Here is a 27669-nt window from a genome sequence, read left to right on the forward strand (position 1 = left end):
TACTACATTTTCACAGAAACTATTAAATCAAAAAGAACACGCATTTGCCTCTACGCGAATTCTTCAGAACAAACTTGCATTGCTTAGAAACGATAAAATCAGAAATAACATGTGTTGCTTAAAAGCGAATTCTTCAGAACAAACGAAATGTGGTCTACTCTGCCCTTTGTTTTTTTTTTTAATGCTTATAAAGTGGGCTATGACATGCCACTCAAAACCTTATCGACAGAGAGCCATTGGGTTTCAGTCATTCCACAACTCAGTCTCAAGCAAGCAACATTCAAAATTCCTAGTGTTAGTGTTCGGACGAAATAAGTGATTTATCGGATCGTGATATTTTAGTAAAAATTCGAAAAAGCAAAAAAAAAAGCTGCGAAATGCATGTGGTTGGGGCTCTAGTCAATCTGCTGCTGATCTCGGCCTGCATCTACGCGATGTACTCGCTGACCCCGGCGGACCATCCGTACGGCTATTTGGCGGCATCGTTTAGCCTGGTCCATGGCCTGCTGGGCCTGGTGCGCTCCTACACGGAGGAGCCCGACGAGTGTGGGCGCACCTTCATGATCTCGGCCAGCATTCTGGAGGTCATCCCGCTACCGCTGGCAAACATCGAGTTCTACCTGGTATCCGATCAATCGGGAGTGGCGCTGGTGCATGGCCTATCGTTAATCCCACTGTTCTACGACATGATCGGTAAGATGGGCGACGACTGGGACAGTTCCACGGAGACGCTCAAGGATCTCGCCCTGCTGGGCAACATTGGGTCCACCCTGTATCTGGCGATCAATAATGGTAATCATCTGTACTTCGGCGTGGCGGCCACCGCTTTCATGGCCCGATATGGAGCAGCCCTGGCCGATCGCTTCGTCGAGGGCTTCGGCGCCCAAGTGGCCACCCTGGGAAATGCTGGAATCCTGGCCCTTATGACCTACGCACTCACCGAGGGTTAATCGCTTAAACTTCAAATTGATTCTTTCGGGGAATAAACAAAAAATCTAACTAAATTGTGGCTCTTATTTCGAGATGATAAATTGGATGGGAGTACTGTATCTGATATTAAAAGGGGTTTTGATTATAGAACCATATTTTCATAGGATGAAAAAATATATAATAGCTAAAGCAGAGAAATTAATAATATAATTTTAATAAAACTTTTCTAAGAAATATAATAGTTTTATTTTTGATAAAAACCTTTTGGTAAATTCTTGTAGCCGGGCTTAAATATCAATTACAAATCAAATTGTTTTGTAAAATGAATAGCTAAAATTAAATAATATAAAATAAAATAAAAAATCTTTAAACTTATAAATGTTAGAAAAGTAATGAGTTCATTTTGATCAAATCCTTTTAATAAATTCTTGAATTAAATACAAATAATTTTGTTTTCTAAAAAATATTAGCTAAAAATAAAATTAAAACTCCTTAAACTTAGATATGCAAGTGACTAGTGTATTGTGACTAAGTCCTGTTGATAAATTCTTCTAGCTGGCCAGGACTTAATAATAATAAAAACTTATACGTGTTTTCTTAAATTATTATATTAAAAAATATATAAAATATATTAACAATTCCTTGAGTTAGCTAAAAACTACTCAAAAAGTCACTCAAATTAATAAGAGTTCTTTTGATAATATTAAAAAAAAATTGATTAATTAGTTGGGGTTAAATAAATAAAACAAATGAATAGTTTACAAATTTCATAATCTTGAAAATGTTAGGACAACATTAAGATTATTTTTTATAAAGCCCTGCGGAAAAATTAATGTACGAGTAGCTGTCCAGGATTAAATATTAAAATGATAAAAGTAAAAAAATATTTTAGATATAATTATAAATAATATTATAAAAATGCCTTCATATAATCAAGGGTATCAAACTTCGGTTTACAGTGGCCAAGTGGCCTTCTCGCGCGACTTCAAATTGCCAACTTAGTTGTTATTTGTTCGCTGTCTGGCTGAAGGGGCAGCGCGGAAAGGAGGCGGCTCGAGGGGCTCGAAGGATGAAGAAGCCAGGACGAAGGACGAAGGACTCGGGAGGCAAAGGAGGGGCAGGGCAGGGCGGGGCAGGGCAGGGCAATATTCGTGGACGCAGCACTCTGATGGCTCTCACGTCACCACTTCTGCAAATTGCGGCAATAATGCAACAAAGGTTTCTTGGGAAACACATACCAAATTGCATAAGCAAGGCAAGGCCACCGAGGGCGGCGGAAATAGGGCGGTTCTCACGGGGTGAGGGATGGCTGGAGGGATGGATGTTCGGTCCTTGGCGACTGAAAGACTGGAAGACGGACGCCGTCAGTCGCTTGGCCGCCAAGGCTCTTGAAATTCCAACCGCCCCATTCCGTCTCCACCCCCTGCATTTCATTTTCAATTTGATTTTTTCCTGCCCTTCTTTTTTTTTTTTTTAGCTGTGCTCTGTTTTTCCGCCCCAAAATCAACCCTACCCCCAAACCCCCAAACCCTTGTTTACATTTTTGTTGGCTGTTGCGGTTTCTGCTTTGCGATTTCGTTTTCGTTGCAACATTTTTGTTTGTAATTTACTTTGGAATGCCGTCGTCGCCTTGTGCGGTTTTCTTAGAAAAATCTGTAGTCGCCGTAATTGCAGTGCCCGCAGTGCCGCCTTTAGGGCTCCCAGGGCTTCCCAGCTCCCAGTGCCACCTACTACTCCTTCTAGTGCTCCGAAAAGCGAACTGCGAGCTGCGACTGCCGACAGGCAAATCAACTGTCACCCAGTTTCTTAAATGCGGGACCACGGGCGGTATGAGCAATTTCGCATTCCTCATACGCCGCGTGGGCCGAACAAGATGGTGGGTTTAGGGAAGGGGGTGGGTTGCTGGGAAAGGTAAGTTTGTACTGTGAATGCGGGCGCCACTTTAAGTTTCCTTACCCAAAATAGCCCAAAATATCTTATCTGTATACAATAGATTGGGCAAAAAAGTAGAGAGCATTATCTTAAGACAATTCTGCGAATCTTATAATAAAACACTAACTTAAGACCTGACTTAATTATTTTTCTTGCAATTATCTGACAGCTTAGACATATCTTTGGAGACTTCTCTGCAGTTATTAAGTTGTTCCCTCCGATTTTTGTGGGAGCCATGCTTCCAAATACTTTACAAATTCTAAAACACTAATGAATGAGTGATTAACCAAAGAATGTTAAAGTATAAAAATGTTAAAAAATTAACAAAATAATTGAACCATGTTATTTTTATTTTATTACGAATAAGCTCAAATATATTTAAAATTAGTTTTGTAACATTTTGTCATTATCATATGTCCTCAAATAAATTAAAATGTATTCGAAATGAGATATTAATTGTTAATGGACTGCTTAGAGAGTAGGAAAGGTTTCAAATGTGTTCTATAAGTTTAGTTTTTTTTAATCGTTAGAAGAAGTTGTCTTGTTTTATGTGGATTGAAAAGGAATATTTTTCTAGTCTGTATTCTTAAGCTTTTATTGTAAAAACTAAAATTCCATGAAATAGAAAATCTGAATACTGAATGCTCTGCGCAAAAATTTAAGAGCTTGAGTGGCCCGCAGTTGGCCCAGAAAACAGACATGGCAAAGAACAATAAAGCAGCCTGGTCGGACACATAGAGCAACCATCTATGCATATCTACCGCCTTCTTTTTTTCATTCCTATTTTTTTTTTTTTGGAAAAGCGACCACAATGGTCCAAAGGCACTGGCAGAGCCGAAAGGGGAAAGCCCAAAATACCAAATCGCCAGGTGGTGGTCACACCTCCGTCTTTCTTTCCGTTTTCGGGACCAAATGCCCATGGAGCCACCTTCACTTTTCGGTGCTGTTCCCTTCTGTTTGCAACGGCGTTTGTTCCAAACAATTTGCGATGCGCCCCACCCGGAAAGCACCTGAAAGCACCTGAGAGCACCCACCCACAGACGGTTCACTCACTTACTTATTCATTTCCACTCAATCCGACCCGCGCCCCCAGCTCACCCACCTAATGCTCATTCCCATCCGTTAATTGTCGTTTGTCTGTTGATTCTAGTTGCTAATTTCTGTTGTCCATTGGATCCGCTGGGCTGTACAAAAATGGGGAGATTTGGGGGGGGATTGGAATTAGTACCGGCTGCTGGGCACCTTTTGCAAAGATCAGCGGGCGATTCCCACACGGGTGCCGGAAATGGAAATGGAACTCTAGATGGGCATGGGTATGGGTATGGGGATGGGGATGGGGGATTCCCCAGCGTTAGGCTGTGGGCGTGGCAGGAGGACGGGGGCAGCCGGAAAAAGGTGTTGTGTTGTTGTGGTGTGGTGTCCTTTGCCCCGCTGCTTTTGTGCGGCCAGCGACAAAAGAAAGCCACTGGCAACATTTACCGACACCATCGAGTCGGCACACTGAGCGAAAGAACGTTTGCCACAGCTAAGAAACTTTCCTTAAGGAAGTCTTTAGAAAAGTAAAGGAAAATACTACAAATAATAGTATTATTATAATGGTGGTAATAAGTTATAATGATGATGGTGCGAATAATAATATAGATAAATTTTATGTCTTAAGTTTTTAAATTTTATTTGCTTCTTTAAGTATCTTCAGTATCTTCAGTATCTGCAGTATCTTCAGTATCTTCAGTATCTTCAGTATCTTCAGTATCTTCAGTATCTTCAGTATCTTCAGTATCTTCAGTATCTTCAGTATCTTCAGTATCTTCAGTATCTTCAGTATCTTCAGTATCTTCAGTATCTTCAGTATCTTCAGTATCTTCAGTATCTTCAGTATCTTCAGTATCTTCAGTATCTTCAGTATCTTCAGTATCTTCAGTATCTTCAGTATCTTCAGTATCTTCAGTATCTTCAGTATCTTCAGTATCTTTCATATAGAACACTGCCTTACCAGTGCCTTAAATATTAATTTTTATAATTTGTTTTTAATATTTATTACCTCATGAATGAATACCTATATCAGTATAACAAAGTAATACCTCCATGAAAAGGTTTCGCTACGTAATTCAAATTTTTTCCCCCAGTGTAGCACCCAGCATGCAGAAAGGGCGACGTGGGACAGGGCACAAAGAACAGAAAACGGTGGGGAATCCAACGATATTATGAGCGTAGGATTGCTGGCTCCCTGGAAATCGGCTTGATTCCTTGGTCGCCGTCTCTCCGATTGCAATTAATTCTGGGTATTCTCATCACGTTTCGGATCCCATCACCAAACAATTTCATCCGTATTAAATGCAATGATGAAAGTGAAAACGCAATCTGCGTTCACCCAATACGTATATCCCATCCCGATTCCCATTCCCATTTAATTCAGCCATCCAGTCGAGACGATATTTGGATTTTTCGACATGGGATCGAAGTGGGTATGCCCTGGTTTGAAAGCCTTTGGGGTCCAACTAGACTTTAACCAAAAATCATAGGAAGTTTAAGGGTAAAAACACATCACAGTATTAAAATAAGCATGCTTTAAAAGTGTTTGGAATAGCCAAATCAGTCCTTAGTCAGATAGTTCATTAAATAAATAATATATAATTTAAAATTTATATTTTGGTATACTGTTTGTTTGATGATTGGTTTTCCGTGCATTTTTTCTTTTCTTTTCATTTGTGATCTGCTCTTTAACTTTTCTTTAATATTTGTTTATCGAGATGGAATCCCCTTTGAATGTCCAATTCGCACTTCTCTAATCTTGTCATTTTATTATTGTTATTTCCGAAAGTCTCCCCCCTTATTTTCGGTTTTCAAACAATGTTGCTTTCATTTGAAGTACACCTGCAGAGAGTCCTCTTTTATTTCAGTCTGCGTTCCATTAGGATATTTGTCATGCGTCCTGTGGTGACGACGAGTTAATTCTTTTCTCCGGTTCTCACGACCATCAAATAAAGACGATTTAATTTAATTAATTTGCACACACCCACTGGCACCCGCAAAAGGGGCGTAGGTGGGGGGCGTGGCCCAGGAACGTCACACCTCCTTGGGGGGTGAGGAATACCATTCCGCAACCCACAACCAAATGCCTTTCATCCACAAAAATGTTCTCTTAATTTTTGTAATTTGTTGCCTTGCTGTGAGGAGTTTGGAAGAAGACACTGTGGATTGGGTGGTATGGGATGGGTCACCAGGCATCGGAGTAATGGTTTTAATATCAGCTATCAGGACATCAGTCTCCCCCCTTATTTTCGGTTTTCAAACAATGTTGCTTTCATTTGAAGTACACCTGCAGAGAGTCCTCTTTTATTTCAGTCTGCGTTCCATTAGGATATTTGTCATGCGTCCTGTGGTGACGACGAGTTAATTCTTTTCTCCGGTTCTCACGACCATCAAATAAAGACGATTTAATTTAATTAATTTGCACACACCCACTGGCACCCGCAAAAGGGGCGTAGGTGGGGGGCGTGGCCCAGGAACGTCACACCTCCTTGGGGGGTGAGGAATACCATTCCGCAACCCACAACCAAATGCCTTTCATCCACAAAAATGTTCTCTTAATTTTTGTAATTTGTTGCCTTGCTGTGAGGAGTTTGGAAGAAGACACTGTGGATTGGGTGGTATGGGATGGGTCACCAGGCATCGGAGTAATGGTTTTAATATCAGCTATCAGGACATCAGTGCCAACCCACCCCCCCCCCCCCCCCCCATTTTGTGGTCCCTTCAATGCGTCGCAATGAGATTTGCATACTGTGGGAGTGATGCCATCAGGAGAAGCTGGGGTTTTGGGTCCTCCATCTCTTACCCATTCCCAAATCCCTCGGATGATGTGGAAAAAATTCCATTCTACCAGATTCGGGCAATGACTGCCCAAAAAAAAACGTACAAAACAACAAAATCTAAACCTCACCAAACGAAACCCAAACTAGAGCCAAACAATCCAATACCAAGCGGGGGATATGAAGCCAGAGGGCAAAGTTAACTTTGCATGTGAGTATTAGTGACGGAAAGTATCTAGATACACTCCGTAAACACTTATTTTCTAAAACCTTGCCATGGTTACATTTTCATACCCATTATAAGACATAGACGAAGAGTTTCCGACCCCATATTATATTTCAAATTCAGTCAAGTCTATTTGTTTGAAAACTAATAAAGATTGTTAAAGTATTTTCTGTTGTTTTCTTCTAATTTAAAGATTTAGGTTCGTTAAAATCTCTTGAAAGTGTGCTTCGATTTTTACGATATTTAAATTTGGCTAAGGCTTTTGACACTCTCCTGATTTTTGACTAACTAAATGCATTTATTGTTTAGAGATATGGCAACTCAAAAAATGACTTCATACATAAATTTAAAAAAATTTTGTAAAGCTGTATACGATTTTTTTGAAAGGTTATAATGACCTTTTAAAATAAGTCTCGTCAGCTAGGCCTTCAGCTAAAAATTCATTACCGTTTACCTCCTTTCTGCGTGATATATTAATATCCTATGGATCTAGAGTACCCCCCCAATTACAGGGTACAACAAGAAGTGCTACCTAATCATACGATGCTAACACATTCCCCGAAATTTCAAAGCGGGGTAAGATGTGTCGGTTTAGAGGTGGGATGGAAAGGGCGTGACCCTCTCAGCTTAGCATGAAAGCCCGTCAAAATATTGCCTACGAAATTAATTTTGACACATGCCACAATGAGTGAGGGCTTTGTCCAGAACATCCGGATCAGGGGTAAGTGGCGGCTGTCAGGTGTCGCCGCGCTCCGACTCAAAATTATATAATATGTTATCATTCCGCCGTGGCTGAGATATGTGAGCTAATTCCCATGACAACGTCATGGCTTTGTATGGACATCCTTAGCCATTAGCCGTATCATAGCTAAATGAGACACGTTTATTATTACTCGGCTTGACATATTTAAGATATATTGCAAAACTTAATTAACACTTTATGTTGGTAAGCCAACCTGTAAATCATAAAAAAATTAAGACCTATAATGATTAAATAAAACAAATATACAGATATGAAACAAGAAAAATTAAGTATTTTTAACTAAAATCTAAATACCACTTTTACGCCTTAAAAGTTCTGTGTTTCAGCTGGCATAATACAAAGAAAAGGTCAAAATAAGCTCGTAATTTAATTTCCAATCTATTGGCATTTTATTTTTCCATTTCTTGCAAAAAAAACGATGATAAAAACCCTTATAAAATACAGGAAAATTTGTCAACTACTACCTACAGTGATCTCTGATCAGTTTTCCGATCGAACAAGGCCTTTCTCCATCGATCGCTCCCCCCGGGAGTGTCACACACATTTACACACACCCCAAGGCTACACCCACATACACAGGAAAAGCGCTCCATAAAAATAACCAGAAGTAATCTCATATATATTTTCGTATTATCGAACTGCACGAAGGACCAGGCGAATCGATGCGATGGGCACGGCCGCCTCCCGTCACCTGACCGGCGAGGAGCTGCTGGAAATCCAGGCGGAGACGGGATTCTCGCTGGCACGACTTGACTACCTGTACGGGCATTACCAGTCCCTCGATCGCGACTCGGAGGATCGGGTCTTGAGGAGCGAACTGCTGCGAGTGCCGCCGGTGGCCACGCATCCGTTGAAGGAGCGTCTGGTGGACGCCATGTTGCATCCGTCGCTGGGCTTCCGGCATTTCGTGAGCGGCCTGGCCAATTTCCGGCGCGGCGAACCGCTTGACCGGAAGTTGGCCTCCACGCTGCGGTTGTTCGACGAGGATGGCGATGGGCTGCTGAGTGCCGAGCAGTGCCACGCCCTTTTGGCCCGCCTACCGGCAACGCGGCGGGAATCGCGCGGGATGCGCTGGCGCCTTAATCAGATCCTGGCCGAGAAGGATAAACTGAATGCCGAGGACTTTGGCCACATCACCAGGGGCCTGGACCTGGAGCAGAGTCTCTCGCTGCGATTCCACTGATTCGAGTGGTTCTAGTGAATCACCTTCAACCACTTCACCCACACAGATACACAGTGACACACACACACACACACACACACAGAGACACACACATCAGCACCCACACCAACACAAACGATGCCAGTGAATTGCATATCCTTTCGCCGCTCTCGCATAACATCACGTTGCGAAACTTTTCACATAAACGCAAAAGTTAAGTCATTCCTGAAAATTGTTTCTTGAATTTACTCGCGCACTTGCGCCGCTCCTTTTGGTGGGCGGGCGGTCGTGGCAGGGGGCGTGGCGGGTCTGGGAATATGAGCACTCCTCCTCAATGGCACTTGAGCTCGTTCTCATGCCAGTCATGACTTTTGTGTCCTTAACCAGGCAGCACTCACACATGCATATGCCCTGGCTCCATTTCAACACTGGGCGAAAAAAGGGGGTACTGGTTCTTATGCTTTTCCAATATTCAAGTAATTTTAAGGTGATTACTAGCCCACAATTAAAAATGAAATATAAACAGAACATATGGTAATCGTTTTTTAAGCATACAATCTCCAAGTGATTATAACATAAATATGATCTAATGATTTTTTCATGACCATTGGCTTCTCCTCTAGTTGTATTTTAATGACACATATTTCCCCATTATTAAGAATGGTAATTTTTGACCAGACAGGGGCTTATAGTTTAATATCCGATTTTCAGATCTGATAAGCTATACATTTTTTGCATAAAATCACAAATAATTGTAGTCTTAATCTTTATAAAACCATAAATATAAATAGTTTGTAGCTATTCAGAGATCGCGAAAGACTTTAAAAGTAATTTCCCTTTTTTTATACGATTTTAGGCACAGTGAAATCAGTATATCATCAAAGGAACCTATTCAAGTGTAAAACACCAAATGTTAGAAATGAACTTGTAAGGGAAATAATTGGATTTAGGTCTTCCATTTACCATACTTTATGCATATCGTGATTTTTTGCGAGTGTTTGCTTTGGCACCGGAACTAGACCATCTTAGACCCATCCACTTGAAGCTATTCTCTTTTCACCTTTCCACGGGCTTCAAGTTCTGTTTAATCCGACATTTGCTCATTTGCTCTGGTTGAGGTCACCTGTTACGGTGCGTGTGTGGGTCACCACCACCACCTCCGCCCGCTTTTCAGTGTGCTCTAGAGGGTTTTGGTTCGGGCAACTCATTTGAGCATTCGGTGGGTCATCCATCATATTGAGTAATTGGCCCCGGGTTCGATTATACACATGGTTCAAATCAGTGGATGACCCTGAAATGTGGATTTTCCTGCGCTGTCTGGGGGAGTCCCAAAACGGTGGAGTACCAGCTTACAAGAATTATGATACCAACTTTAATGATAATCGATATTAATTAGGTGTTGATAATGGACATTCTTTGGCTAATTGGGTATTTTCCGTATTTAAGTTTAGGTAAATTTAAATTTAGGTCACAACATTAAAAGTACACCACTCTAACTTATGCTGAAAATGGAGAAATGAAAGGAATAATGCAGAGAATAAAATTCTGGGGATTCCACTTCATCCACAGCCACTTCACACTAGCTCATAGATATCCATTATGAAATTAGCCAGGATCAAGGTCTTTTTGTGTGGACAAATCGCATTGTACGGAAGATTTCAGCTGGGATTTCGCGGAGATTTTGCGGGTGACAGCTGGCGGGGATTCGTTTTGGATAGTCGTGAAAAAAAAGGTGTGATATGCAGGGGTGGATGGGTGAAAGCAGACTGCTCCTCCACCTGCAGCTCCATCCTATGTCCGTTTCACTTTGCTGGTTTTTGCAACTGATTGCATTTTTATCCCTTTTATACACAAAATCCATGAAATATGCACACTAACTCATGCGTATTTTATAATAATAAAAGCGCACGGTAAAAGTGTATGGGGAAAAGGGGGGGGGGGTGTGCACCGCGGAACTGGCTGTCAGTTGTCCCCGAGTCTCCTATCCCGGAATCCCCTACACCCTATATACACTATACCCTGTACCCTATATCATATCCCCCAACCCCGAAATCCCTGTTCGATGGCAAAGACAAAGGATGCAGACGAGCGGAGCCGATGGGATTGGATCGGGACAGACAGCTGGCATCCACTGGGAAGCCAGACAGCTGGGACTTCCCAGGACCTCCCGGAGTTCCCCCTGCCCCCGCAGTAAATCTCCTCGCATGTGCCCAGGTGGGCAACTTGTTAACGCTGCTCCTTTGCCGCCGCGCTTCATCCACCTGACACATGGCAAATCGGTTCTCCCGACCGCCGACACCATCAGCATCCGTCGAGGATGTGGATGTGGATGCGGATGTGGATGTGGCGTGTGTAACAAGGTTAGCTTAGCGGCTTACCCGGTCAAGACATCCCCAACAGCTCACCCACCGTCGGGTAAATATTTAAGGATGTGTTACCACCTATTTACCATCGTTTCTGTGCTTGGTTCTCCTCCTGGAGTCTTCAAGTGCCGCCTAAGCCATCCCATCCACTCAGAGGATCAGAGCAAAGGGTTAAGTTGGGGGTTTGGAGTTTGGAGTTAGGAACAAGCCTTGAGTTTGGAGAACCATGGGCGTAGAGTGATTTAGTCCCCTTAACAAGTTTCACTTTTCTGTTTTTGATTGTAATATATGTATATCTTGGTTTTTATAAATATACAGATAACAAAATTCATTATATTTGATGATCATTTTTATGAAATTCAATATCAATTATATCGGGATGCATTCACTCTGTTATGTTTGCCATATTGCTTTTTGCCCCTTTTATTTCTACTTTGGTTAGTTTCGAATATTGCTGGCTCGATACCTCGATATTTTCTCTCTATTCGATGATACTTAATAAATTTACCAAGCAAATATCCAATTTTTAGAAGGATGCGCAATGATGCTCATAGCTATTTCTAAGCATCTACTTTTATTTGTACGTTTTTAATAAATATCAGAAAACTAGTTTGCCTCCCTTAAGGATAGAGACCAAGACGATCTATCAGAATCTGAAGGATAACGCTAGTCCTTCACAATACTCCGCATATTGTGAGGGTCCACCGTTGCCCTTCAGACGACAAAAGATGCGATGAGTTCCTATGGTTAAATTATTATCCACTTTTTATAGAAGTATTTTACTTTCTGTTCTTACTTTGGATGTGCTTTGTAGCGCAATCGGTTTGAAAATGAGCCTGCAATAGTGAAATATCGTAAAGGGACTTATCGGGTAATGACATTAATTCCAATGCACACTTTTTAAGGACCTTTTCCTCTAGATGAGAATACAAAATATTAGAAAGGCTTCTATGGATGTACTATTTCTGGATAACTAATAACACCACAGGCTGCAGAGACTATATTAATTTTGGCGAGAATGTCTGGCTGGTAATCAAGGGTGATAATTGCGCCCCTTCTTGTCGCCCCCCTTTTGTGTGCGCCACTGCCCAGAAGCCTGCGGCTTTGATTGCCTCGCTGATCAATCGAGGCGATGCCAATCAGTGATTGAGCCGATGGTTTGGCCAACTGGGCCGCGAGCGTAATTCAATCGGGCCACGTACCCCCCAAGAATTCACCCTTTTTTTTTTTTGGTCCACCCTGCCAAATAATTTCGCTTACAATTTGCCATATTTTGTGTCACGATTTGTCTTCGTTGCAAGTTTTATGCATCGCGGTTGCTTTTTTGGGATGGGAAAATTGGGGGGGTGTGAGTGGGGGTTTCAAAAAAAAAAGGGAAGCCAAGAAAGCTGCATGTGCAGGATTCTTTCGCACCACTCCTGCGCCAGTCCCTTATCCTTTTTATGCTCCTGCAGCTGCTTAAACGTGTTTCAAATACGCAATTTCCTCCCACCCGATGAGAGCTGAATTTGGCGTGAATTTGGTATGCGAATTTACCATGCCGTCGCGGGCTGAGGAGTAACTGAAGGAAGTGGCTCCTCGAAGCTCCTCGGAATACGAATTTCACATTTTTCGCGCTTCATTTTATTAGACATCATATAAACATGTTATACCACTGACATTTTACACTCCACCCAACCACAATTGTGGTTACAATAATAGTGGTGTCGCTGATGTCTATGCTAATAAATGAAAATTGTTTGTAAAGTATGTAACTGGTTGTTGGAACATATGAATAATTTATAAATTTCCTAATGGCATCATTGTAATAGTTTAAAGTGTAAAACAAAATTGTACATAGCCTTAAAGTTACTACGGTTTTAATATAAAATTGAAAATGCTGTTAAGCTGCCATTTAATTTTCACCCCATTATTTTGCAAAATAAATATTAGTAATATTCTGTAAATAAAAGAGTCCATCTAAATGTGTGCAATTTCTATAGAAAATATGAATTAAATTAAAATGTTATGTTATAAATGTATTTAATAAGGTTTAATGTATCCATGTGTGTAAATACTTTTAGCGGTAGGATTGTTAAAGCAACACAATTTAAAAATTTTTTGATTTAATAATTATATTAAAATAGTTCCGTACTTCATAAAGTTAAGTAGAATTAATTTTGGATAGTATAATTAGCTTTAGAACAGTTAAATTAAATTATTGAAACAAAGAACTTCCAAATAATAATGATTTAAAGGAGAATCAAAAAATGTTAATTAAATTAAAATAACGCTGTGTAATAAAACTAAGAAATATTTGTTTAATAAGAATCAATGTGAATCAATGAAGTTACAGGCAAAGCAAATTGTAACAAATTTCTAACAAATAATGTATGATTTAAAGTGGCACAGGTCCCTAGTATCAACATTATTATTTTTTGGGTGATGGTGCCACTCTAATTATGGCTTGAGATCTAAGATCCTGTGCGAGAATAAGGATTAAAGGAGCTGTCGCTGCTGCAATCGCCTTCATTTGGCTCATCCTCGGGCCTCAAGCATATTTATTATCGTGTCGAAGTGTTATCCTTGCTGGTCCTTGGCCCAGTGTTTGGACAGGAGGAGCCATAGGATGGGGATCCAGAGCAGGAGTTGCTGCAACTGTTGTTACTCTTCATGTTAACATGTGTTCAAATCGTTAAGGCGAGAACTTTGTGCAAAATTATTTGCTACAAAACACTCGATTCGTGTTTGCGCCTGGCTGCCTGCCCTCTAGCTTTCTCTTTCTACATCTCTATGGCCATCTCTATCGTATCTCTGTATCTCCATCTCGCTTTCCTATATCCTGCAGCCAGTATTCTGGCTCACACACTTGGGCGCCAAACAACACAAACAACAGCTCATTGAGTTTTGGAAAAGTTGTTAACATGAACATTTGATGTCACAACACTGCATGCCCCTTCCGGCCCCTTTCGACTTTCTTTCTGGAGTGCCCCAGTGTGTGTGTGTCCCGGGTGTCCTCGGTGTCCTCGGTGTCCTGGGTGTCCTGGGTGTCCTGGCTGGGCGCATCCTTGAACGGTGACATAAGAGCGGTCCGGACAGGAGCCCCAAACTGGGTCCGATCCAAGCGTATCCTTTTTACTCTCTTTTTTTTTATACCCTTGCAGAGGGTATATTGATTTCAGTCAGAAGTTTGCAACGCAGTGAAGGAGACGTTTCCGACCCCATAAAGTATATATATTCTTGATCAGCATGACTAGACGAGTCGATCTAGCCATGTCCGTCTGTCCGTCTGTCCGTCTGTCCGTCTGTCCGTCTGTCCGTCTGTCCGTCTGTCCGTCTGTCCGTCTGTCCGTCTGTCCGTCTGTCCGTCCGTTTCTACGCAAACTAGTCTCTCAGTTTTAAAGCTTTTGGGCTGAAACTTTCCCAAAAGACTTATATCTTTTGCAGGTAGTATATAAGTCGGAACCAGCCGGATCGGACAACTATATCTTATAGCTCCCATAGGAATAATCGGACAAAAAAATGAAAAAAAATTATATCTTTGGTGTTTTTTAGCATATAAACTCCTAAGCTTGGAAATAACAATTTTTAAATAATTTTGAATTTTGAATTAAATTTTATCGAAATCGGACGACTATATCATATAGCTGCCATAGGAACGATCAGAAAATTTGTGGAAAAATAATATGAAAAAAATTTTAGCTTCGGTGTTTTTCAACATATAACCTCCAACGCTTGGAAATAACATTTTTTAATTAGTTCTGAATTTCGAATTAAATTTTATCAAAATCGGACGACTATGTCATATAGCTGCCATAGGAACGATCGCAAAATTGGTAGGAAAATAATATGAAACAAATTATAGCTTCGGTGTTTTTTAACATATAACCTCCTACGCTTGGAAATAACATTTTTTAATTAGTTCTGAGTTTCGAATTTAATTTTATCAAAATCGGACGACTATATCATATAGCTGCCATAGGAACGATCGGAAAATTGGTAGGAAAATAATATGAAACAAATTATAGCTTCGGTGTTTTTTGACATATTATCTTATACTATTGGGAATATCATTTTTTGTGTTTTTAAATTTAATAATTATAGCTGCAAGGGTATATAAGCTTCGGCTTGCCGAAGCTAACTTCCTTTCTTGTTTTTGCTTCAAAAGCTACAAAAATGCACAAAACCGTTACCAAAACTTGGCTCCCCTGCCCGTAAAAACCAAAATCCCCTTTCACTTTTGTAGAACCCCCCGTTTTTGGCCAGTGCAAAAGTGCCAGTAACAAAAAAACAGCAACAACAAAAACGGTAGCAATGACAATGGCCCCAAAAAAAGGAGTAGAAACTAAAATGAAAACAGCGACAGGGAAAACAAAAAACTTTTACACTTAGCAGACTAAATTGTCAACAAATTTAGTTAATTTATGTTATTTATTTAGTTAGTTATCGCTTTTGCCTGTTGTCCAAAATGGGGAAAGTAGGGTGCTGGTTGGGTGGTAGACTCTATCCCTTTGAATGGCGATGTGAAGGATAACCTGTGTCCTTTTGTTTATCGTTTGCAACTCGTAATGATCCTTTAATTGAGGCTAATTGGTACAGAAAACTACAATTTCCTTCATTATTTCGATCGAGTAGGTAGATTTTAAGCTGTTATAAATGATTTGTTTATTGTTTAATTAGGATTTTTTTTGCAATTCCCAAAGGCCCAATGACACTGGCTTAAAGTTCAACTGACTGACTGACTGGCTGGGATTTATTGGGCCACAGGGAGCTGGCTAATTGCAATTACCATTGGCTTACTGGCTTAAGTTAACATAGAACTTAATGCAGTTCATTAATCGAAGAAGAAATTCAGTTGTAACCAAGACAATACTAATCCGAAAGTGGAGTGGTAGAAATAAATATCTGCACATGGAACTCTTATTAAATATTTAAACTAACTACAAGCACATAATTTAATATGAAAATATTAGTTTAGATGTTAGTCATACTTTCTCTAAATATTTTATTTCATTAAAAAGAATAGGTTCATACTGAATTCAAATTTTAAAATAGTTAAATTAACTCCTATTGTTCAATTAAATATCTTCATGTTAAAAGTGAATACAATCCAAAATGGATAGCAAAATGTATTTAAATTAAATTTGAAATATTTGTATCTATTTCGTTTAATATCAGTGAATGATTTTTCAAAGGGTTTTAATGAGATTTTTAATATCAATAAAATAGGAAAAAAGTTATAAAATAAATTTATTTATAGATCCATAGCTGGCAGTTAGCATTAACTAACTAATGACGTAAGAAATCGTCTAGCATGATCCTGAAAAAAATTGTGAGAGTGTTAATCGACTGGCAGTTCCTGGATATTGCTGCTTTCGAAGGTTACTGCTTGCTACTGATGGCGGAGGTTTTATTGGTCTGGCCTGGTTGGAAGGAAGTGGCGAATCCAGGCAAAATCCCCTCCGAGGAATTGGAAAGAGGGCAGCCAGCCACTCAGACAGACAGACAGTCGGATTCTGTGAACTGCCGACAGGCCAAAATGATTGCCGGCAAATATTGGCAGGGAAATCCGCGTTTATTGTACACTTCACAAACACACACACACGGATGGCAGGGGAAAAGTCAGGTGAAGCAAAGGTAAAATGCGTAACTTTAATGCAAACAGAAAACAAAAAGGCAAACCAAGAGAAAATGTCTATGAAAAAGGTCCATAAAGTATTTGCATATTCATAAAATATAAATAAAAACCGAAATCTGTTCACTTTTCATAACGTTTATCAAGATGTATGGGTGTTGAGCATTTATTATTTTGTCTTTTTTTGCTCTTTTTGTATTATTTTAAGTATTAAGTCAAGCAAGACAGAGGAGGATAAAGGGCAACTTAACACTGGGTGTTCAATGCTTATCGGCTACGTATTAGTGAAAGCTACTTTCAAGTCTATCACTCATACGCAGTGTTGCCCAGAGCTAAGGTAAGTCAACCAGAAAATTTAAACATCGAGCACTTTATACATTTAATAGACATAAAATACATTTCTTAAATATTTCCTTCTTCGATGTCTTAAAATGTTCCTGTGCATGTGCAAAGGTTATTTAAGTGGCCAACAACCACTGACATTCCTTGCAAATCATTAGGGGCAAGAACAATGCTCATGAACGCTTGGATCAATGGGTACGAAAATGGCAACAAATTCGATTCGATGGGGGGGCTAAGTGAGCAAAAATCATCGAAAGGCCAAGCCAACCGCAAAAATATATATGTGCAAGTACTTAGTCGACTACAAGATACTCAATATATGAACAACACACCGAAAAAGGCTGCAAGCTATACAAAATTGATATAAATGTTCTACTGAAATAGTTTTCAGAAAAAAATTGAAGTACAAATTAATTTATAACACTACACAGAGGGAACTTTGGCGGTCTTAAAAATATAACGAAGTTTTTGAAGTTTAAAATGTTTTTATTGTGCTTGAATCAAGTTGAATTGGCGGTATTTACATTGTATATATCAACAGCTAAACTATTAGTGCAGTCAGTAGTGTACACTTATTCAAAAGTTGTTAAATAAACTCAATTTAACTTTTCTCTTCTAACTATTTTGTTCTAACATTGAGAACATTGATACCAAAATGTATTAACATGGCTTTTAAGAACGAATGTTCTCAATTCAAGAACAATGTACCTGAATATATCTCTCTGTCTACCTGATCAACGTTTATACGATCCTAGCCATAGGTAACTCTTTTTGAGATGTCATATAGTCATAAAACCTCGAATTAAACTTTTGTTTTTAAAGTATTTTTTAAACTTAAGAAAATAAAAAAAGAGTATATATGTCAAGTTTTAAAAAGATATATCGGATTTAAAAGAAGTAGTGCTACCAAACACTCTTGCCTACCTTGCAAAAATATAATACAAGCTTTTTGCAAAAGTAAGGGGTGTATTAACCTCAAAGGAGATGTTTGGGGCAAGGACGCAAGGTGGGAGGAGTGGGTGGAGGGGGAGGAGTGGGTGGCTGGTGGCACACACACACAGACAGACAGACAGAGTCAGTAACCCACACAGTCATGCCCCGAATATGGATGGGATTCGAGTGCGAATCAGTGTGCGTGTGTGTGCCCATTTCGACATATATTTATGTTCGTATTTATGCATATTTTGTGCAGAAATGACGGCAACATTTTCGCACATTTTCGTTACCCCATCGATGATTGCTTTTCGACCACTTGTCGTTGTGCCCGTTAGCACAGGCGCTGATCTTTGACCCCGCATGTCTGATTTCCGATATCTGCTGGTCGGTTTTTGACCGCTGAAGTGGCAACTTGGCCTTTGCCACCCGGGGGACTTTGTTAAACAATCAACCGATATACATTCCACACTCCGACAATGGTTACAATGGGTTATAGGATAAATCTTTCGGAACCAAATTCCGTCGATTCGTTGGCCATTCGAGAAAGTTCCTTTGGCTCACAGCCAATATTGTTAAGAGTTTGTGTTGTTGATTATTTATTTTATTAGCAGTAATGCTTCTTGGCAGACGACAAACATTATAAAATATTTTTTTTTATCTCTCATCTGATGAACAAGAATAACAGCTTAATTATGAAACAATAATATATAACCGATAAAAAATAACAACCGAATTAAAAACAGCATCAATCATTAACAACGGAACCATTTTCACACAGAAAAATAAATTTGTTAAGTATTTTTAGTGTTTAGCTTTGTATATGGATAATTTTTACAATTTTTTGGATATCCTTTGAAAATTTCTTTGAAAATTCTCTCAGATCAAGCAATATTCAAAAGATGCGGAGCCCGGTTCTCCAATGGATAGCTCGTCGGTGGTTTTGCTAAAAAGATACTTTTGTATATTGGTACAACGTAATTATTTTGGCCAGAACTTAGAGCTTAAAAAAGACTTACCCCCAAAATCAGTTATCTAAGTTCTACAGCTTACTTTCTATCAAGTACCTGATCGCAATTAATGGTGGACATTAAGTACAGCGACATTCGTGATTCTTGGGAACTGATATCTTTTTTGGTGGTCGTTGTGGAGGGAGGAAGTCTATCTGATGCCACCGATTTAGGGCTGACGCGTGGCAGAACCAGCTCCACCCAATTCATTTTGGAATCCGAATCCAAATCGGAATCCGAATCCGAATCCGGCGACTAGTTGCCGAGCTGCCTTCCCTTAGCGCCAAACTAGCTATTCCGCATTCTGCGCGTGCTGCACTTTAATTAAATTTCTTAATTATGTTGGATTAATACAAACAGAGGGCGCTGGCAAGGGCACACACACTGGCACACACTAACACACACTGGCATGCACTAGCACACACACACAGTCCCATAGTTTCCCATTCGCCTTTTAAGTTTAATCAACATACGCAGAGGACGCTCCGAGGAGGCTGAGACCGGCCCGAGTAATTGAGAAAACTCGACGCAAGTGTCGGTCTCGACAGCTCGAACATGGTTTATGCCTGCCCTGATATCACGATCAGCCAAGGACTTACCCACATTCAAATATGAGAACAGCCTGTGGAGCATTTCAGGAAGCTAGTAGGAACTTATGATACTTTCTTTCTTAAATATCGTAAATACCAAGTCTTGTTAAGAACTACTTATTTGTATTAGAGCAATATATATTAAATACTTTAATCTTTAAATGCAGCTAACCAAATGAAAACATTTTAGTAAATACAGTATTTGCTTAGTCGAATACTAAATCATTTTTCGTCGCATAATATTAAATCCCAAGGTGGGATAGTCACTACTTTTTAGCTCCCCAAAAGGCGATTTCGTTTGTTTGTTATAAACGCTTATACAAATAATATAAATAAGCGAATATCTTGGAAAACGATGTCTTAGAATTTTTATAAACAAATAAAAAGTAATTCCGCAAAATATGTGGTCTCACAGAATAAGTTCCCAATTATATAATTAAATTATTTTAGCTTTAAGCCATGAAGGTACTTTTTGATTCTGGCCATTCTGCAATGCTTATGAGATTATGTCAAGGTATAGAACTAATTGAATTTAAATAAAGAATCGAATCAGTCATTAAAAAACACATTATATTATGAATTATTATTAATTTATCAAAATGGCTGTCTGCTTAATTTTTAAGGTATTTTTAAACTTATCAATAGTGGTTATTCTGAGTAGTTTGACTTCTCCGCATAAACGATTTAGGGGCAAACTCAGTCTGCAAACGAGCTGACTGTCCTCTCAGTGCCACCACTTTACCCGTTCCTCCGGCCAGAGCCCATCCGGGTCCCAGCCGAACCCCCCGAATCCTCCCAATCCTGCCAATCCTCACCAGCCTCGACTGCTCGAGTGCATACACAGTTAGTTGCTTTGGCATTTACCTTTGCCAGCGAGCATCCTGACATCCTCGTCCTCGTCCTCGTCCTCGTCCTGCCCCCCCGACTTCGTCTTGGTCTTTGTGCCCATCTCATCTGTTGCCATTGGAAACTCCTGGTCCCGGTTTCGGTGCTCCTTTCTGGTCCTGGCCCTGCTCCTGGTGGAGCCCAGGTGGCAGGCGCGTGTGGAGCCGGGGATTAGTTGCAGCACGTGACTGAAATTCCAAGCGACTGGGAGGAGCGGCAGCCACTGCAGGGAAGCAAGTGCTTACTAAAAATTAAAACACATGTAAAGAAATAATTAAGATATTATGCCACGAACCTCCGATTCAGACTGCCAACGCCCGCCGGCATCCCTGCGTTTCCTTCAGTTCTACACTGGCAAAAATCGATAGCACTTCTTTATAAATAACACTCGTTTTTATTGGTAATGGTTTATTTATCAAATAAATTATTATATTGGTGAAGTGTTTGTATTAAAATACGCACAGTATAAGCTCTACTTATAACTTTTTTATTATACCACCAAAAAATGCTGATTTTGGAGTGTAAGAAATGCTTTTTATCTTAATAAACCATTTGCCTTTTCTAGGACGAATATCAGAATTAAAAATATCTAATTTTATGTACATATGATCAAAAGCTTTTCCTTAAGTGCACTTTGAATCTTCCTTAGATTTGTTCATGAATATTTTATTTTCTATCTCGAGTTCCCGTAACCAATTTTGGCTAACCTAAATTTATTTCAATAGTAATTAAATGTTTCTTATTCCACAGATGTTTTTCGTAGCTCAGTTATGCTATTCCTTAAACTTAAGGTATTCCTTAGATTATGTTTCGTATAAATAACGATCTTGTGTATATTGGGTTTTCAAATAGTTTTTGTAGGGAAGCCAAGACCAAAGATGATAAGAGCAAACTGTCACTCCGAATTGACAATCCAATGCAGCAAGAAATGGTAAGCATCAATTTTTGTTTTTTGCTTGAATATTTCCTGGGCTGGGTCTCTGTTATCCCAGGAACTCCTGGCTGGCCTTATATCCTGGGCTCAATCGGACCATTGTCCTTATGGCACGTGGCTCGTTTCTTGCGATTTGTTTCCTCACACTTTGTGCCTCATTATAGGCCCAGTCTGCTTGCCTAATGTATCATTAAAAGATGTTTTTGTTTCGTTGCCTGGGTCCTTTTACTTTTTTGGCTCGGGGGAGTTGGGTGATAGTTGTCCCCCCTTTCGGCCCCTTATCCCAGCGGCACTTCGTCGCCCGCCTGTTATAATTTCAGCTTGTTTTATTTACGGCACTTACGCGCACTTGTACTGAAGTCCTGGAGTCCCGAAGTCCCGGAGTCCCGGAGTCCTGGAATCCTGCGAGGCGGGCGACAGTGGAAGATAAGGTTCGTGCTCAAAACGTTTTTACATTTTATCGACTGAGGGAGCAATGGGGGCCAAGGAACACTCACTGAACACTGAACACTGAACACTGAAACACTGGAACATTCAAACACTCAAACACTCACATGCAGCACATACAGAAGACAGACTGTTAAGAACGCTGGAACAATTAAATTTAATTGCATTCCCAATTTGTATAATTATGCCTTGGTCTAAATACATCTTTTTTTTTATTTACTTCACTACGATGACACAGAAACGATGGTCCCGACGAAATGGGGATGGAGACAAAGGTGGACTTTGAAGCGGATTCATCTGCTGATGCAGCATCTCCAGCCACGCCCCCTCCACCACCATTCCGCCCACTTTGTGGTGGCTTCGGACCGAATATACTTGGGCCTGACAATTACTTTCGAGGGTGGACAAAGCTGCAAATTGAGAGACCTCAAGGGACTTAAAAACAATTGTTCTAGTAATCTTGCAATCCTATAAGATTTGCTTGATTAACTGATTCAGATTATGAATTCGCACAGAGAAAATCATTGGTAAGATATGATGATCAGTTTGATGAAATGCAGTATCAAATCCATATGTTCTTCATCTTGTTTTCTTCTCTCTATTTTGATTTCGGAGAGTCTCGAAAATTGCTGACCATAATATTCTTGTCAAAATTTACCTTTTCAAAGAGAATTTTTAAATAATTATCGATTGCAAATTGCTTTCATTTGACAAAAAGCTTGAGCTATTTTTTAACATTTAAAAAAGAAGTTATAGTTGTGTGAGCTGATCAAAAACCAACAATGTCTCAGAGGTATTTTGAAAATTCTGTAAATTGTTTTGCATTTTAAAGACACTCCCTAACGTAAGCTCAAAATTTCCGAAGTTTTCCAAGTTTCTTAGACAGAACTTATAATAAGTATTTGAGTAAAGTGCCGCCCCGAACATCCTTCGTGATTTTAATGCAGCCAAGCAACTTGACGACTGCTTCTTGTCCCTCTTCTTGGCCAGAGCCGTTTGCCATCAAAGTTGTCAGCAGTTGCATAATTTCAATTATCGACTGGAGCCATCAACTCTATCAACTTTTCCGCCAGCCACCCACTGGCCGAGAGCAGCGTCACCGGAATCGAAATCGGAATCGGCAATATCATCGGCCTCATGAACACCAGAATCATCGCAAACGAATGGAAGCCTAATCAAAATTGATGGCTAGATTGCATTGCCATTGTCATACCGCCGTTGACAGCTGTCATCGGTGGTCGGAGATTTTCCAATTTTGACAATTAGCACGGATCCGGGCATGAGGAGTCGAGATTGGGTGGGAAAGAGACTTTGAAAGTGGGTCCGAGAATTTGCACAATTAGTATTGCCCTAAAGCGTTAGACCTCCCCCCCCCTCCCCCCCACATACAGTCTAATGGCACAATCGCACAATCACGGACTCCCTTTGATCGGCAAATAGAAATTCTATACAGCGATTAATCCAATAAGTTTCTATTACTTTGATTAGGTGTTGATTATGTGTGTGTCTTTGCCAAAGTTTTCGCCTGCCGACAGGTGGCGACCGGGTGTTCGGTTCCTCGAGCCTCGAGGGAACTTTTCAAGCTGCTTGCTAATAAAGTCATGAAAACACACACCCCCCCCCCACACACACAGGACTACATAAATGCCGCCGTTTGGCGAGCAACAAAGGCCAAGGAGCAGGAGCGTCGGCCGAAAAAAAAGCAAGGGGGTAAGGGGGAGTAGAAAATGGCAAACTATGCGAAGGATGCTGTGAGAAAGATTTTTGCAATTTATTTAAGTCACGTGCCATATTCTCTGCCATCTCACCTCGGGCGCACGCCAATCCTGCAGGTGTGTGTGTGGGGTGTGCGGGTCGTGCAGGGTGTGTGCGTGGTGTGTGAGGAGTGTGCGGGGTGTGCGGGGTGTGTGGCAACTTGATATGGAACACAAAGTGACTGGCCCGCCACTGACTGACTAACTGACAGCCGTACTCGTAGTCCTACTCCTTCTTCCTTCCAACCATGACCCAGACCAAAACCAAGACGTAGACGGAGACGGAGACGAAGTCGAGCCAAAGTTATGCCAGCCAGCAAATGCAACATAAATTATATAAAGCAAAGGCGAAGGAAGCTGATGCCTGGGGCAAACGAGGTGACGAGTGGGTTCCCGTTCCCATTCCCATTTCAATTCTCATTCCCATTTTGCCGGCTTGCTCGGCTCGTCGGCTGCGGGGTGGTGTTCCTCCCTTTCGACACTATCATATGCCTTCCTTTCGGGCCTCAGTCGCCGGTCTTCATGGGGCAACTTACTTTACTTAGTTGGCAGCGCTTAATTAGTGTGCGCAAATTTCGGGAACGTGAATTTTCATAAGTGTGTGATTGGGGGTTGGGGTCAGGGCTTCGACTTAGAGAGACTGATTGGAACGAAATGGGGAAGTCAACAAGAACAGGACGAGCAGTGATAAATGAACAGAGCCTGATAACTGCTTAAAATCAACACTTTAATTTCAACAGAATCAGCTGCTCTTTATTGTTACATTTATTTTATAAATGTTTAGTTATGTTTACTTATGGAACTCTGTTTTCAAACTATTTTTAATACTTATTATTTATCCATTCATATTTAATAAATCACCCCTTTTAGTTAACCGGACTTCCGTAAACTCTTAGCATTAAGCAACAAAAATTTTGGTAGGGATGTCAAGTCGAGTGTATAGTAAATAGAGGAAATAATAACGGAAAATACAGGTCAATCTAGCTCTTTGATCGGGAATATAAAGTAAAATAGGAGTCTTAAAAAAGCCTATTACCATTTCTTAAGTTACTTAACCATCTCTACTATCACTAAACGGGACCATTAAATGGTTTCTTTATGTACTAAAGAAGACATAACTAAATATTCTGATCATTATGGTGCAATGCTGGACCCACTGTGCTGGCACATTGAAGTTGGCTTTCCTTTTCGTTTTCATTTGCGTCGCGCTCTTACTTTGAAACAGTTTGATTAAGTTTAATTGATGTAATTACACTCTCAAATTGGATTGGATTTGTGAATACAAAGCGAGTCGAGTGTCGGGATGGTCGGGAGGGCGAGGAAGGACGAATGTCGTCCACAAGGACGAACAGTGGGAGGTGGAAAATGGGTACCGGGTACCGGGTACTGGGAACAAGGACGAGGGATGGCGATGGCACACCTGCTATTCCAATCGATCCCATTAACAACTTCAAAGTCGAGATCCCGTCATGGATTTTGTGGCCAGCCCCAAACACACAGTCACACACATTCCTAACACTTTGCACTCAACTTTCATCAATTTCGAAAATGAATTTGAAAGTGTTGCCATTGTTGTTGTTGTTGTTGTCCTTGTGTCTGTGTGTCGGTGTGTGTGTGTGGCTGAGATATGGCGGGGATCGAAGGGATTAAAGGGAGCAGGTTCAGCAGGAGCAGCCCGAATGATGTGGCGCGCATATTTTGCATAATTTAAGCAATTTGTGCAACGCCAGCGGAAAGGGAAGAGGATGCGAAATGCGAAATATGGGAGTGGGACAGGGGGCAGTTGGTAGTTGGTAGTTGGTAGGGGGAATGAACATGCGAGCACGGACACCGCCGACAAGGATGCGCCCCCGATGACAAAGACAAGGACGACAGCGATGCGGATGACGGACCGTAGCGGCCTGGCAAGGTGCTGAAACGGTTACCACATTATTGCACACAGAAAACTAAAGTTGTCATTAAGTTAGCAAGTTACTATTTGCCAAGAAGGAAGCTTACAGTTATCAATATACAAAAGCATATGTTCTGCTCATGCAGAAAACTTAACGATCTAAAGCCACATAATACAATCTACTTTATAACAACAAACGATCAAAATAGCATAACTAAAATAGTCCCTCACAATATTTTTTGTACTCAGCAAACTTCGGCGATTCGGTCAAGAGGAAGTTGGCAACTCTTAACTATAAATATTGCCATATTATTTGTACTTAATTAATTATTTTGACAGCAGTATCTGAAGAAAATTATATCATACATTTGTCGGACGATTGAGTGTAAGTTTTTAAACACACTGATAAAATATTGAGTATATGAATTTCTTATATGCTACTTACTATCGATACTATGGATCATTCAAAATTTTAGATACTTCTTGTCATGCTATACCGAAATCATCAACTTTTTACCAACTTCTTATACTATCTAGTTAATATAAGTAATATCACAATTTCGAATTTACACAATTAATCGACTCTAATACTTCTGAAAATTTAATTAAAGTTCCATTTAGAGTTCACAAAAGCTTTAACTATCCCACTCCAAAGCTTAGATGGGCTGCGAACTGTACTTTTTCCAAGTGTAGATCCAGCTCCTGGTTCCAACCTGGCCAGTAGCCAATGGCGATGGGCAATGGCCAACAGCAGGCGGAGCTGAGCCAGCGCTGCCCCGGCCAGATAATGAAGCAGCAAAATTTTAACCAGGCGCAAATGCGCAAATACATTGGAGGGGAGCTTTGGAGATGGGTGTCGGGAATACGAGGTTGGGAACTGGGAACTTGGAGGACATGCCGTGAGTGAGTTGGTGTTGATTGCCGACTGCCAACTGACGACTAACGTCGGCCCATGACTGTCTGTCCGTCCGTCTGTCCGTTAGTCCGTTTGTCCGTATGGCTGTCCGTCCGTTTGTCCGTATGGCTGTCCGTCTGAAAGGCTGAGTGACTAACTGACTTGGTCCCTGCTACTGATTCATGAACTGGCAACGAGCCTGGCCACCAACCTGAACCTGAGCGCCGCAATAGCTGCAACATGTTCTGACGTCCCTGAGCACCAACACTTGCACCGCACACTACGCTCACCCACACACACACACACACAAAGAGAAAAGTGTGTCCTGGACTGCTGCTCATATTTCGTTTTCCCACAGTCTCGTTTCCGTCGGGCCCATGATGCTGCCGTTGTGTATGTGAATGTGGATGCTGTTTTTGTCCATTGCGTTGCCATGACAGTGGATTTTACAGATACTTAAGTGCCAGCTGCTGGTGGTAGTGTATCTGTGTGAGCGAGAGTGTGTGTGTGTGTGTGTGTGTGTGCGTACGCTTGATATATTCAGCTGACTCATTCTGCTGACGCTCCAAATTCAAACGCAAACACTGTTGCATACTTTTGCCCGCTGCAACCAACATCCACATACCCAAACACACACACACACAGACAAAGTACAGAGCGAGTGAGCGAGAGAGAGGGAGAGAGAGAGACTGCAATGGACACATATTTTCTGATAAATTATTGCATTGTTGATTTATTTTTGGCTTTTCGCTGTCTGCGGCTTAAGATTAATTTCCTTGCGTTGTTGAATTCACACTTATGTGGCGCCCAACGTGGGGCGCACTCGACTGCAGGCATACCGCCCACTTCCAGCCCACTTTCACCCACTCTCACCTCACCACTCCTCTGGCCAATCCAATCCCTTTGTCTGTGTGCTGTCTGTGTGTGTGAGGCCCAAGTCGTTAAATGGCTTTTTAAAAAGCGCCAATAAAAATTAAATCAAATAAATATAATTTTTAATTAAAATTCCCTTTAATCTTTTTACAATTATTACCAGCTTAATGTACAACAATGGCAACAAGGACAACAACAAGGACAATGGCAAATGAAACAACGGTAACAAGAACATCAATTGCTGCGAGGCGCAAGGTAACGCACAAACAAAAGATTCAATCCCATCAATTGGATTGGATTTTTTATTAAGCTGCGA

At 40.7% G+C, this 27669-nt stretch overlaps 2 protein-coding genes across 2 annotated transcripts; both read left to right on the forward strand.

Moving 5' to 3' along the window:
• Nucleotides 1-237: 237 nt before the first annotated feature.
• Nucleotides 238-1004, forward strand: LOC119557214. Its single transcript, XM_037869872.1, has one exon. The coding sequence runs from the start codon at nt 378-380 to the stop codon at nt 948-950; it is 573 nt and encodes a 190-aa protein (XP_037725800.1). The 5' UTR covers nt 238-377; the 3' UTR covers nt 951-1004.
• Nucleotides 1005-8327: 7323 nt separating this feature from the next.
• LOC119555846 (calcineurin subunit B-like) lies at nt 8328-8843 on the forward strand. Its single transcript, XM_037867474.1, has one exon. It carries the CDS (start codon nt 8328-8330, stop codon nt 8841-8843), a length of 516 nt encoding a protein of 171 aa, XP_037723402.1.
• Nucleotides 8844-27669: the final 18826 nt, after the last annotated feature.

The sequence above is a fragment of the Drosophila subpulchrella genome, chromosome X, assembly GCF_014743375.2.
Source record: "Drosophila subpulchrella strain 33 F10 #4 breed RU33 chromosome X, RU_Dsub_v1.1 Primary Assembly, whole genome shotgun sequence".
Classification (NCBI taxonomy): Eukaryota; Metazoa; Arthropoda; class Insecta; order Diptera; family Drosophilidae; genus Drosophila; species Drosophila subpulchrella.